Source organism: Hypomesus transpacificus, chromosome 21 (assembly GCF_021917145.1).
Source record: "Hypomesus transpacificus isolate Combined female chromosome 21, fHypTra1, whole genome shotgun sequence".
In the NCBI taxonomy this organism is placed as follows: Eukaryota; Metazoa; Chordata; class Actinopteri; order Osmeriformes; family Osmeridae; genus Hypomesus; species Hypomesus transpacificus.
In genome coordinates, this window is record NC_061080.1 from 1,664,375 (window position 1) to 1,679,323 (window position 14,949).

A 14,949-nucleotide genomic window follows, 5' to 3' on the forward strand; every position below is an offset into this window, starting at 1 on the left:
GGTGGGAGGGGGGATAGAGAGAAAGAGAGGGTGTGAGAGACAGGGAGACAGAGAGAGAGAGAGAGAGAGAGAGAGAGAGAGAGAGAGAGAGATGTGAATTGAAAAAGAAAAAGGTAAAGTGCAGGTAAAGTATGAGATGCGAGAAATGAGAAAAAGAGAGTGAGAGGAAATTAGAAATACATGGTGTTGCAGTGCACACAATTTACTAAACAACTGCGGGTATACGTTGTACAGCTTTATTTTGCCTACATGTCATTAAGAACTGTTGTTTCCAAACATAAACTGAGGAGGTACTTGATCATCCAAATATGACTTTCTTTTAAATATTCTTGCATCAGAATCAGAAGGATTTTGTTTGCCATGAATGTTTGCACAAACAAGGTATTTACTTTGGCATGGAGGTGCATACATTAAACATATAGGAATATTGAAACTTAAATATGTGGACTAACTATACAAAAAGGAGCAAAGTCTAGCTAATACTAAGGGGGGTCTAGCTAATACTAAGGGGAATAAAAAAAAGAAATATATTTAATAAAAATATGTATATATATTGTCATCGTCTCAATTGTTTTCTATGCTTAGTCTGACCCCTGCTGACAGCAATGAGTAACATTTTGTAATACATTTGTTTAAATCCCACAACACCAGTGAATACACTATACTGTACCTATATCTACTCATGGAATGCAATGGAACTCATGGAAAATATTCACATTAAATGTTTTGTTAATCATCCACTACAAAAGGTATAAACTAAATATCTTTCTAATACTTAAATAGACCTATATGTAAGCTATACAGAGACTTAAAAATCGTGGAAATTGACATTAATGCAAAGATATTCCCTTCACGAGTCTTCTCTGCATTTGTGTCCAAATGTTGTTTTGTTCAGGTTTTGCCCAGTAGAGGTCGACCTATGCATGTAAACAATCCATGAGCAATTTACTTTGAAAAGCATGCTATGTCTGTGTTAGACAAAGACTACAGATAGTTGTCACAGCCCTAGGCTACTGTTGATCATGTTGTGAAAATAATTGGCAGTTATTATAGGAAACATACTATAATAACTGTATAAAATATAAAATACTGATTTCGATTAAGTCACTGCCCTTCAATTCCAAATATGTATCAGTCAAAGAGGCGATCCAGTCGTCTCTGGCTTTACCTTCTAAACGACGCAGAGCTACAACTTGAATGATATGTGATGAAGAGTGCATGATATGAATATTGAATCTTCATCTTTGCCAGTCATGTATGCCTATATGCGCATGCGCTTTTTTCCGGGGTGTAAGGTTGTGAGGGTGACAGATTTGACAGCCATGTTCAAAAATAAAACACGTGTAGGGCCTACAATTTTTCGGAAGGTCAGCATCCATCCTTCTGCAGGTGATTTTTGCGGCTCGAGTACACGTCACGATCAATTAGCAAAGTTTTCGGATGGGACTGAGTTTGAACCAATCACATTGAGACATTATTTTTGTGGATCCAATCAAATACGTATATTCAATGGTGGGCGTGACATACAGCGCGGCCTAGAGGCGGGAACAGAGAATAGCTGTACTGCATGGCGAGTTAGGTTGAGAGAGTGTCGTATGGTGGGGGTGTACCACTGATGTGAAAGCGGCCGAAAGAAGGGAATATTTGCAGGAATAATAAGGAATTGTAAGGAATATTACAATAACTTATTGGATACCAGAGTATTCGTAGAAGTTTGCAAGCTCATTTTACAACTGCACCAGGTAAGTTTGAGGAAGATATGAATGGTTTTGTAACGGATGCCGGACTGGCTAACGGATTATTTTGCCATGACTTTTCAACGATGGAGGACCATAAGCTTGCTATTAGCCGTCACCACAAAGCCAGCTAGCAAGCAACCTGTCATTGGAATTTTTCTAGAACCCTCCAGAAATAAATGACAATATTAAAAAGTTATTTCTGCCACTGTGGTTGACAAATGATCTGTGTTTTATATTGGAAGCATGCATGCATGTATTCCAGCACAACATTTTAGCTGAGCCACCCACACTGTCTGGTGATGATGCGTGCTGCGGGAAGAGCGTGCCTAGCCGGTTGAACTTAAGCTCACTTACATCTAACTCCTTATGATGATGATGATGATAAAGATGATGATGAACGCGCGAGCTAGCTAGTTATAGGAAGAGAGAGCAAATTATCCATTGTACATACAAGCTTGTTAAACGTTTAATAGTCATGTAAATGAATAACATGACTTATTCTATTAAATCTGTGTTTTCCGTTTTTTTAAACGATACATTCCTTGTCATCCCAGATAGCCAAACTAGCCAGTCAAGGCAAAACAATACTGGAAAGGTAGCGGCCATATGGACATGTTATCTTCCTATAGCTTCAATTAACGGTAGCCAGTCGTGGTTCATATTCATATTCAGACTGATTACGCACAAGTACCAAGGTAATTGTGGGCAAGACTGACTGGAAAACATGCTTGGCGTGTGGTCAGTGTGATATCATAGCTAGCTTGCGAGGTAGCGCGCGGGGATGCAGTGCCAGTGGCACGGCAGCGCGCTTAGCGGCACCCTGATCCCTCCATCCGATGACCTGACCCAGTTTCGTGTTTAGTATCCCAACAAGCATCATCTTGAGCTTTCCTTATGAAGCTGACTGACACACGCTGACCTTCATGTTACACACTCTGGTTCCTTGAACCTTGCTGCCACGGGATGATTTTAATCAGTCTAGAGTCTGGATGATGGTCCTTAACAATGAGTTTGAAGCAGAAGTCACAAATTGAAGTTTAGTTTGATATTATGGGATATCACTCATTTACCAGTCAATACATCATGTCTGGTTTCCCACTTCAGATTCATCCTGCAACTGTTTCCCCTTGACAGTAGTCCTGTATAATACGTTTCTATTAACATGGGGTTCATGGGGAACCAGAGCGTGGTTTGGTAGTGACAGTCTACCACAGGCAATGTGGTGTGTGTTTGTGCGGGCACATACTTTAGATTACTGCGCTCTATACTGTGGGGTCAGCTTTCCCTTCTGTAATCCTTAAACATAACTAAACCATTACTTCAGATTGATGCTCACAGATCAAGGAACACAGACCTGCATGGGCACCAGGGAGATGACTCATGCCTTTATGTCTGAGGAATGTTTCCCTGACTTGAGACACGCACTCCAAGGCTGTTGGATAGAGGCTGCACCCCCACGGTCCAGCTGTACATTGCTGTAATAGTTAAGCCCCATATTAATAGACCAGTAATCCAGAAGGCCCACATCTTCATGTTTGTACTGAGGTGATTTTGGTTTATGAGATGGCTTGGTTGAGTCTTAATGCCTCCCCCCAAAAAAATACTGGCTGCAGGTAGGGTACTAAGTAGGCTACATCTTATACAGTCACCGAGAGAAGCTGCAATAAAACAATGTGTCTATGTTTCATAACGATACACAGGGCTAACTGTATTGTAATTGCATAATCTTCCAGATAGATAGTGAGAGAGACCTTCAATCATCCTTGAGGGGTAACCAAAAAAGTACTAGAATAACATCCATGTCCTGAAAGCGTGTTGATTAAGCTCCATCGGTAACTCATGCTCTCCCCCCCTCCACAGGTGGCCTAGTGTGTTCTGGTACCCGGAGATGGCACAGCGGAGCGGGCAGGAGGACCCGGAGCGGTACCTATTTGTGGACCGCGCCGTGGTGTACAACCCAGCCACGCAGGCCGACTGGACGGCCAAGAAGCTGGTGTGGATCCCCTCGGAGAGGCACGGCTTCGAGGCGGCCAGCATCCGGGAGGAGCGTGGGGACGAGTGTGTGCTGGAGCTGGCGGAGAACGGGAAGAAAGCCATGGTCAACAAGGACGACATCCAGAAGATGAACCCGCCCAAGTTCAGCAAGGTGGAAGACATGGCCGAGCTCACCTGCCTGAACGAGGCGTCGGTGCTGCACAACCTGAAGGACCGCTACTACTCTGGACTCATCTACGTGAGTATCCTACAGTTCATCCTGCCATCCATCCATCCGTTCACATCCGGTTCGGAACTGGTCCGTTGTAGTACGGGACTGCTCCAGTCCGTCATCGCCTCGTCCATAGACGCCGAAACCCATTTGGTCTTAAATGCACCGCCACTTGAGGCCGTGATGAATTAGACATGTACTAGATAAGCAGCTATTTCCCCTGTGATTATGACCCACTTAGCGACATGCATTCCTGGAATAGATGGAGAGTTTGTGGGGCACCTGAGACCGAGGGAGAAGCCAAAAGGGCTGCTGGGGTACAGACGCCTGCTGGATCTATTCCTGTGGTTTTCTTCCCCTAGAGGTGTCGGGGATTGGAGCACAGAAGCTTTGAGGGATGAGGTCATTTTGGATCTTTAGCGTTGGAGAGCTTTTATCTCGACGCTTTAAATCTCAGAGACAAGAAATGGATCAGTGATTAGGGTGTACTCCTTTTTTTGTCATTAGTTTGTGGTGTCAGACCTGCAATAGGTTACACCGTTATACTTATTACACGTGAGTTATGGTCGCAATCATCCTTTGCAGGTGGATGGAACATTTTGAGGAAGGAGCCTCTCGACCAAAAGCAGCCTCAGTTGTCATAGCTACCGCACCAATAGTAGGGAACAGAAGGAGGCCTATTCAAAGCTCGCCCACCTTCCTACCGTCCACACGGTCCCTTGGCCGGGCCGGGATTGCTAGGCAAGTCCCAGGCCTGTGAGGCCCTGCTAGTCCGTGCACACGCTGCTCTCTCCATGCTGAGTCACACACTGTAACCACACCATCAGAATGGAGTCCTTTGTTTCAGCTGATAAGCAACAGCTGTCTCTGAATAACTAGCATTTTTAAGACCTCCTGATTGAAACCTCCACTTGATAAAAAAAAAAAAGGAAAAAAATGGCCTTAATCGAATTTAAGTTTTGAGGTTTCCCTCTCTTTCTTTTTCTCTCCTCCTCCATTCCCTTTCTACTCTCAGATATTCCCCTAATTTCTCCCTAGTGTCCTTTATCTTGGCTTTGTGTAATGTGTGGCTAACGGACTCGGTCTGTGTGGTGTGGAGACATGCCTGCAGATGCATGCCTGCATGCTGTTCTGGCAATCAGCCCTCCCCTTGGTCCTGCTCCTGGATCCTCTGATGTTTGTGCTCTTATGCTAAAGCTCACGCAGAAAAAAAAACACATTACAGATTTAATCAGTGCACATATTTGTGTGACACATCATTCCGTCACTGGTGAGGGAAGGCCGGTGGCTTTGGGGTGATTGTCTGCAGGAGTCATCACCCCCCCCCCCCCCCCCCCCCCCCCAACCCCTCCTTACCCTAACTGAGCATATGTTTTTCAGTCTTTATCAGAAGGTCGTTTCTTTGAGTCCGGACTTAAACTACTCCTTTCCTGCCTCCAAACTTCAGCACGCTCTAAGGGCAGCTTAAATAATGGTGAAGCAGGGATATGTGAAAATACACACATACACACACACACACACACTGTGTAGGCAGAGCAGAACTGCTTGCTCTGCACGGGTTCTCCAAGGGTCTCCTCCTACGCCTAGACCACAATACTTCACCATTTCAAACCACTGCTTACAGTAATTACACCTTTCTCCTCAAAATCTCTCACTCAAAACTTTACGTTCACCTCTTTGTACTGCCTCCTGCACAGCAGAGTCGATGTAAAAAAAAAAACTCCCCCCTTCTTGTCCATGGAGAGGCAAAACTTTGTTGTTTCTCAGCTCTGCTGGACACGGAAGACCTCCTGATTGCCAGACGACTAGGAAACCCAGCTGTGCCGAGATCTACTTTAGAATCCACACAACTTCCACGATCGCTGTTACGGTAAATTCCCCCCACTGCTCTTCTCTGGGACCAAGACACAGCCGGACCCTGGCTGCAGCCATGCTCTCCTCCTTCAGTGTCTCACCCCCTCGCATGCAGAGCCACGCTAATCCCCCCCCCCCCCAAAATACCCCCCCAGGGACCTCCATCAGGACCGGGTAGCTGAGTCATTCCTCGCTTGCCTGGGGCTCGGCCTAGGGCTGCTTATCCGTCTGCCTGGCGCTGCGCCCACAGTCGGGGGGCCAGGAAAGACAAGGGGTGTAGGTGGGGGCACCGGGCAAGCTGCTTGGCTCGCATCCCTGAAAGGTGATGCTTACAAAATATGTGGACTATATTGAATATGGACTATAAAATATGGACTATATTGGCCTGTTATTGTTCTGTGGTAATGAGACGACTGATGAAGCGAGATGGTCAGTACTCGGCATCCAGTCTTCTGGTTCGTCCCAGACGTCTGGGGATACAGACTCTAGTCTAACTCTGGAGTAGTAAATCTTGACTTGACTATCAGACTGTTCTGGTTCCTGGCCAGGCCAAAGCATATTTCTACGTCTGAAGAGGCTGTGTATGACAGACTGGTCATCTGGTGGCCCCTCCCTCAGTCCCAAGTGAACACCAAGATTTACTGAATCACCTTGGGGACTTCAGATGATTGCTCACATATACCTGTTGATCTACAGTACAAGCACTTAAGTTGTAAGTGTAATGTACGTGACGTATTGTCATCTTCAGAACTTCACAGCAGTATACAGCCTGGTCTGGGTATGTCCCTGAAAAGGTGTCGGAAACAAACAAAGGGGTTGGTTCAATCAAGCGGGACGTGAGCGCATACATGAGGAACATGAAGCATCCGATGCATTTGTTTTTCTACACCAGGCAGTCTGTGTCTAACGTGTGACTGTGAGTGTTGGCTCCTCCAGCCAGGCGACAGCCACGGCTAGCTTTGTCGGGGTCTTTAAAGGACCCCGTCGCTCCCCCAGCATGGTGCGGCCACACCGCCATTGTTCCTGCTCAGTTACTGGTGGCCCCCGGCACCCCCCCACAGCCCCCTGCCCGGCACAGACAACATAATTACAGGAATGTGGCTCTGCAGCTCAGCCAAGCATGACTTGAAAGAGGGAGGGGAGGGGAGGGGAGAGGGGGGGGGGGGGGCAAAAGGAGGGACAGAGCGGGCCAGACAAAATGGACAGAGGGTCCATGTGATTGTGAGGGGACCCCCCCCTCGCTCCCTCTTCAGTCAGTTGATGGACTATCTGGACTGCAGACATGACAAGGATTAACTCTTGCCTGGCCTGCCCTCAGCCTCCTGTCTGCATCAGGCTGCAGGGGTAGTGTGGCTGCGCAGTATGGATTAAGGGTGCCACACCCCCCCCCCCCTCTCTGCCCCACCCCTCCGCATGTTATTTTTTGCTGCGAGGATTTGTGCTGTTGTATGATCTCACGGAAAACTCCCCATCCAGGTTTTCTGTACAAAGCCGTAGCGATCCTGCGCAATGCTGCACATTGTCCTCCTCTGCTCACCTCAGTGAAAGTACCCAGGCAACGCCAGACTGGAGTAGAGAAGGACAGGATGACCGCAGAAAGAATCTCAACTAGGGTGGCAACGGTCCAACTATCTCCGTCTCCGTCAGTGTTTGAGCGTACTTTTTTGAGGTTCAGAAACCCCCAAAAAGGGACATAGTATCCCTGAATTGGTAGAGGTAGAGGCTTCCTGTCTTCATGATACAGTGACATTGTCAAATATTTCCAGTGTCTAGCAGACCCAAGGTCAACCTTGATAATTGCCTTGATAAGGGATGACTGTTCTCTTTCTCTCCCCCAGCCAACCCCACCTGTATTTCATTCTCCCAGGTCTTGAAATACACAATGCAAGGCCAGCTATTTTTGGGTGTGCTATTACTTGCTGTCCATTTTGCAGTTGACACTCATTTGACCCCAGTGGTGAAATGAGTTTATAACAGTTGAAGCAAGGACACTGGCATATTGTCGTTGGTAATTTATTCAATACCTTTTCCTTAGGAAAAAATGAAGGCATTTGGGGGCTTTACATCAGGTTACCCAGTAAGCAAAAGGTCAGTGACTAGATCAGGGGTGTCAAACTCATTTCGCATCGTGGGCCACATACGGCCTAGGGAGATGTCAAGTGGGCCGGACCATTAAAATTATACCATACTCTGCTATAAATAACCAAAATATCATGTCTTTCTTCTGTGTTATCTAGTTTAATTGATATAAAGACCATATCGTATAAACTCCGTCCAACCGCTTTAACACGTAATGATCTCTTCGGTGGTGTAGTTGGTTAAAGCATTGTACGGCTACATATTGTTAATGCGAATCTGGGATCCCAAGTTCGCGCCCCAGTCCAGTGAATCTCGTACGATATCCTTTAACTTTTACTGTGAGAAAATGACATAATTCTAAAGGCCTACGGATGTATCACAACATTTTAATGTGTGAGCACTAATATCAGATCAAAATGAACACATGTAGCCTTAATTAAATATTGAATAACGTAGGGTAGTCTACCGTCGGAGACAACCACTACGCCTCATTCAGCCAGTTTAAACGGCTGCTAGATGACGCTGTTCATTTTCAAAGCGCCGATAGTTCGGCTCTTTGGGCCGGCACAATCCGGAAGAAACCACCAAAGCTTCACAAGGCATCGTTCGCCCATCCCTAGTAGAGACCAAGGTATTAATTGATACCGTCTGCTGTTTTCAGTCTGTCTCAGTGATGCGGCTTGTCTTCTACTCTGATGGAAAGAGTGCGCCCCTTAGCGGATAATCCATGAATTACAGCGAATTAAAAATATTAATTCCATGTCTTTTATGCATTTTTCCACTTTCAAATTATCCTGCGGGCCTGATCGAACCTCCTTGGGGGCCGGTTCCGGCCCGCGGGCCGTATGTTTGACACCCCTGGACTAGATGAAAGATGATCTAGGACATGTGTGATATCTATTGAGGGTTCAACAAAATTCACGTTCAGATGACTCGGATGACTCGCTATCCTTATGTACTCTCCGAAAATGAAAAGTGTAAGTTTTAGTCTCAATGTCAGTAGAATAGTGGACCAACACTTGAGTCTGTGTCTTTATTTGCAAAGTACATCCTACACAATAGTCGGCAGTGTTGCGTATTTAGTGCTTCCTTGATCCAAGGAAACGAAATATTAAATGTTAATTTTCTTTTTTTCACAGACATACTCTGGGCTCTTTTGTGTGGTCATCAACCCTTATAAAAACCTGCCCATCTACTCAGAGGACATCATAGAAATGTACAGGGGCAAGAAGAGGCACGAGATGCCCCCTCACATCTACGCCATCTCTGAGTCTGCCTACAGATGCATGCTACAAGGTAAGTCTCTATGAGCTGGTTTGGGTTCATTACTTTTAATTTATATCATCACAACATGGAACTCTCTACACAGTCTGAGCGGGATGTCCACATAGAATTGTTTTGAAGTTAAGTTCGGGCTAACTTGCGGAATAAGGTGAAGACATTGGTTATATTTCTTTTATAAGGGGCAATGTTGTTGGTTTGAGAAGCACAGGACTGTGAAGTTAGACTTACCTTACCTGATATTATTGGCAGTCTTAACTGCAATCAGTTTATCTTTGGATTGTTGGTCCCTTGTGTCACCTAGAGCTTCTTGAAGAACTGTAGTGTTTCAGTACTTCAGGAGTTCATGTAGTATGTTATATTTGCTCAAGTTTCAGTATAGCTGGGATTATATTGGATGTTGACAAGATCTTAGTAGGCTTATGTGTTATGTTGAATAGCAGCCATAAACCCCCTCTTAGCCACATGAAAGAGACCACCAAGACTTAAGGTCAGTCTTAGGTTCCTCAACTTAAACACTCCACGTGGCACCATTGTCACAAATGTAATTCAGCAATTGCATTGTGATTAAAACGAATACGGCACACTTTTAAACAACACATGACTTCACCCAACCAAACCACTTTCACAAGGGTTTAATTGAAACCACGGCAACACACACAACTCAAGGCTAGCATATTAAAATTGCGGTCACCTAAATCTCAGTTTTTGTGATTTAGTACATCGATCAACCCGGTTTCACGTAGTGTGGTAGCCCAAACTCATACTAGTGTCTAAAGCATTATAGTATCGAGTGGCTCCCAGGGAAAAAGAAAGTCTGTAGAAAGCCCTTGAATGGAGCTCGTCTTAAGTTCTGTTTATTTTTCCACCTCTGGAGATAAATTAATTTTGCCAGCAACGTCTGGAATGTGAAGGGGACTTGGTGGTGGGGCGGGAGGGGAGGGGGGCATGGTGGAAAAGAGAAGTTAAGGAACGCTATTTTTCCATGCTGTGGTGTCTATTGAGCAGTGCTGTGGACAGTTGGGGAAAGGGGAAATCAGCACTCAAGACAGTTCCAGGATCTAAATCTCAGTGTCTGACATCCAAAGCCTTTTGGGTCCTGTGAAAATACCTTACTTGAGATCTTCTTCATTTTGTCAGTCTTTTTCTTATACTGTGGCACTGTGTGTGGATTTTGACTTACCACTAGCCTAACAACTACCACTTTTTGAAAATGTACGCTCATTTTCATAATATCATAGACATGTGCCAGATATTAAGTTCAACATATGCTAAAAGTGGTAGGTCTCTTTGGTAGGTCACATTCAATATAATCATAGAGAAAAAATCCCCTTCAGCATCCGCTGTTCCCAAGCTCTATTCAGCAGGGCCCAACTCTGACAGCATTTCCCACTTGAGTGGAGTAGAAGTACTGGAGTTTGATTTACTGGAAGCAACTAGATATACACACGCGCCCATCTATATCTCCACAATCTTCCTGGTGCCAGTAACCCGTCAGAAATATCAAACCACAGACTCCAAAATCCTTCTCCCTTGCCCTCTTCTATTTCCGTGCCAAGATGAATGTCAGCATGTTTACCTACCATTAATCCGCAACCCTCTTACGCTTCAGATCGATGGCTACTGTCAAATGTAATTTAAAGATGCATTCTGTTGGTTTTAATTCTCCTGTAGTAGACAACCAGGCTGTTGTATTGTATATGTAGAAGTAACACTATAGCTAAACGGCTTATACTACCCAACAGTGTTAATAATCAGGTCCATGTCATTGGGAGATTTTTGCAGAAGATGGGCCAAAGGTTTTCTGGTAGATGAGACACCCAGGCCTAGGGAGCTGTGACTGGGATCAGACCACCTAAAGCAATAAGAGTGACCCGCATTGTGGGGTACAAAAGAGTCTTTGTGTGTCTGCAAGTGCGAGCCAGTGGGGGTTTTTGACGAGCTGGGCCTGTCCGTCAGGCTGTGCCTAGACGTCAATGCAACGGGAAGCTACCTCACAGCGGAAAACGTCAGCATTAGATGGACCACTTTGCATAGCTTTGGAGGGGTCGTCCCAAAGGTCCCTTACTGCATGCAGTGACCCTGCTTGGCTTTCTTTCTCGTGGTTGGCTCACAATCTCACAAGACGGTACACACACTCTCACTCACTATGTGGTTCATGTAATGGATTCAGGTGGCTAAGCGGTTATGGAATCGGGCTTGTAATCAGAAGGTTGCTGGTTCGATTTGTGGCCGTGAAAATTGACGTCGTGTCCTTGGGCAAGGCACTTCACCCTACTTGCCTCGGGGGAATGTCCCTGTACTTACTGTAAGTTGCTCTGGATAAGAGTGTCTGCTAAATGAATAATGTAAATGTAACCAAGGCAGTTATCTCTTTGTACACTCTCCTCTTTTCCTCAGGACCCTCCGGCCCTCCTTCACCCTTATTGTGTCTGCATGTATGGGACGATGGATGGTTGGGGGTAGGGTCTAAAGACTTTGTAATGAATGCCTTTCCACACCCAACCAAATTTGTCCTGGCTTATGCTCCATTGGGTGACCATTTATGAGGTGTTAGTTTTTTACCCAGGGCCCAATTCTGGAAATACATTTCTGAGGACATGCAACACCAGTAGCTCCCAAGGCAGCATTAATCAGCCAGTCTTAGTCAAGTTTTGTAGTGTAGTTATCACCAGTTAATCGCTGTTGTTGCTGTAAAATTGGGTTTGTAGGTTGCAGATTAGCGGATGCCAGCTGCTGCTCAACTGTGCCTAAAGCATGTCCGTAACCTGGTTCAGTTCAGTGGCTATCCAGCTGTATAGATTAGACGCTGGTGTCTGTCTGTGCAGATCATGTGATGTTACTGGATCGGTAAACAGTGTAACAAATATAAATTGTGCTGTCTCAGCCATTTTCACATTACGCTTTGTGGCGTAAGTACCTCACTCATTCTAATGTTCCAGTTAAACTGCTGCTAATAGAATGCAAGATGAGAAGAATGCAACTTTTTTTTGTTTGTTTTTAATCTCATCTCCTCATTAAAAATCGTCCAGATTGTCAAATCAGGTTAATAGCTATAGGGTGTCTTACCCATCAGGGGCTTGTAATTTTCCCAGCATTTTTGAGATGCTAGTCAATGCCCGGGCTGCGGGTTAAATGAGGTATAACTTGACAAAGAGCAGTTGTGCAAGCAGGCCACCAGATGCACACAGGCCATACACATCTGCCATTGATTAGTTCCCCAGATACTTTTCCATAATCTCCCCTCGCTGCTCTGTTGATGGCGTCCAGTCAGTTACGAGGGGCTAATTTTAACGTTTCTGGAAATGTGTAGGGCTTGTTATGAAAGGCTGATGTTCTCATGAGCGAAACCATGTGTGTCCTGGAAGCAATGGTCATGTCAGCAATGGTGATTGATTCCAATAGTGAACCTGCATCAACAGCAACAGTGTTCCTCAGCTGGACGTAAAACAAAGCTTTGTGTGACCAAAAAAGTAAACTGCTTCCATTAGTACATGATTCCCTCTGCTTGTAATTGGATAGGCCATTAGGGCCATCTTAGTCCAAAACATCTTACGGTATTACACAATGCAGAACTCTTTGGTTATGAGTCTTTTGGGCCCACTTCGTCACTCATAAAAGCCCCGTTCATGACACTTGCTGAAGAGAATAGCCCATGTATCATTCTGGTATTAAAAGATCAAGAAGTTCAAAAACTAAATCATAAAGTTGAATGTCTTGGATGAAAGTGAACAGTCTAGACCCTGAAGAATGTGATTGTGATTTGCGATTGTGGTGTGGTTACTACTGTGTGTGTGTACAGGTCCTCTTTCCCACCTGGTATCAATAAGACATGCAACAAGCACTCATGGGTCTCATGGCCAAAGTTCTTTTGAACTCAATCCAAGGCTCTGTGCCTCGGTCTTGTCCAGCAGTAGAATGCACACAGAGATTATTGTTAATCTATTGGAAAAGGGAACCTGCTACATTTCAAAGGGATTCCAATGGAAGCTTCCAGAGACGGAAAATCTCGTTCATTGACTCCATTGTTTCATGAATGTTCTTTCACCTGTTCAATGAAGCGGATGTAGTTCTTGATGGTGAAATAATTCGATCATTTATGAAGTCGATTATAATAATCAAACCGACCACCTCACATCCTCAAATAGGAGGCTATCCATTAACCCAACAGTTGGGTGGTGCGGGAAAACCCCCCAGAAATAGTGACTCAATTCCTACGTTTCATCCCCAAGTTTCCCTTGTGTCTTTGACTTAGAGCTCGACTCACTCTCCCAGTAATGGATGATGTCCCAAAAAAATCAGTGAGTCTAATTGGATGTGTCCAGCTGTCAAACACAAGCCGCTGCTAGCCAGTCCCTGGAGAGCGAGTCCTTCAGCAACCTGCAGACAGGTCCCAGCTGTTCTGATCCTACGGTAGTCTCTAGGCCACTCTGGGCCACAGCGCTGCGTAAGGCCATGATGGCTTTCTCCTCTGGGAGCTCTGGAACAGCTGACCCTTACCAAAGTTCTAGTTAGCCTAGTCCATACTGGAGGACACTTTCGAGAAGCTTGCTAGTCCGTTCCCATTCACTCTTAGTGTTTACTCAAGTGTTTGGATGCTGACGAAGCAGGAGTCCGCTTTTGCTATAGTTTCTTTCTTTGATCAGAATGGCGTCTAACAATTTTTTTTCTGGGCCCTCTCTCTCTCTCTCTCTGCCTGCCATTAGATGACCGGAGCTTTGGTAATGCAAAGGAGACGGGGTTTAGAGTGGCCATATGTCTCCTCTGGGAGGTATAAATCACTGCCTGATGCCACAGGAGGCGGCCAAGTGGGCTCCTAATGACCCTGAGCGTGGGCGGAAGGAAGCCTCATAGGCATGTAGAGAGGGCAAGCCTTGTCTGTTTCCCTTTATCCGGGCTGAGCCCCTCTGCACTACAGTTCAGCCAAATCATACTTTCATCGATCATTTACTGTCGTTGAAGAATTTTTTCGTTTTAGTGTGGGGTTTAGAAGAGTGTTGATGTCAGAGGGAGGTAGTGGAATGCTACGGACTCCACCAGCCTTATCCCGAGAACTGTGTCGAAAGACATGGACACCAGCTGGTTTTAGAAAGCGGGGGAAATGACACACATTTTCTTTCAGGGACATCCCTTGAAGCCTTATTGTTGAAGCCCAAATAAACATCTACCTGCAAATGCGGATGACTTAAGGTAGCAAAAAGGCTGAGAATTCATGGTAGTAGTTTGTTTAGCCTGTGAAAAGGACCCTTATCTTCCTTTTGGAATTACTTGACATTGAGGGCAGAACGCATTCTCTGACGTTCCCCAGTGTTCTGAAGGGTCTTGTCAGCAGGTGGTGGCAGCAGCTTGTCACCAGGCCCTCTCCAGGAATCTGGTGGTGAGGCCACTATCGCAGCCTGGTTTTCTCACCATCAAAGAGTGCCAAGAAAGGAGATCACATTAGATCATTTTGGTATTTTTGGTATTATCAGATGTTAAGTTAACGTAGCTATATCTCCTCTCTTTCCTTAGTTTTTCTCCTTCTTTCTCTGTTGTTATAGCTGTGGTTCAGTACAAGACCTGTATCCTGTGATGTATTTTGCACAGGAGATCAATATTGAGCACATATATCATCAAAACAGACCCAAGTTCTGGGACCTAATGTTTCATTCGCCTATCGTTTTTTCTCTCTGTGGAGCTATTTCTCAGAAAAGGTCTACGTAGGAGAACTAGATGTCATGGATCTGCATATATTTTTTTCCATTTGGTCTGTTACTGGCTTAGGACCAAAGCCAGCACTTGTCGTATCAG

At 45.2% G+C, this 14,949-nt stretch overlaps 1 protein-coding gene across 2 annotated transcripts in view; it reads left to right on the forward strand.

The window, feature by feature from the left end:
• The first annotated feature begins 1,575 nt into the window (after positions 1-1,575).
• The window catches only part of myh10 (myosin, heavy chain 10, non-muscle), a 52,907-nt gene continuing 39,533 nt past the window's right edge, over positions 1,576-14,949 (forward strand). For both annotated transcript variants that reach the window (XM_047043522.1, XM_047043523.1), the window contains exons 1-3: positions 1,576-1,742; positions 3,600-3,972; positions 9,018-9,174. In XM_047043522.1, coding sequence (XP_046899478.1) covers positions 3,628-3,972; positions 9,018-9,174 — 502 coding nt within the window. In that variant the 5' untranslated portion in view covers positions 1,576-1,742; positions 3,600-3,627. The remainder of the gene's footprint in view (positions 1,743-3,599; positions 3,973-9,017; positions 9,175-14,949) is intronic.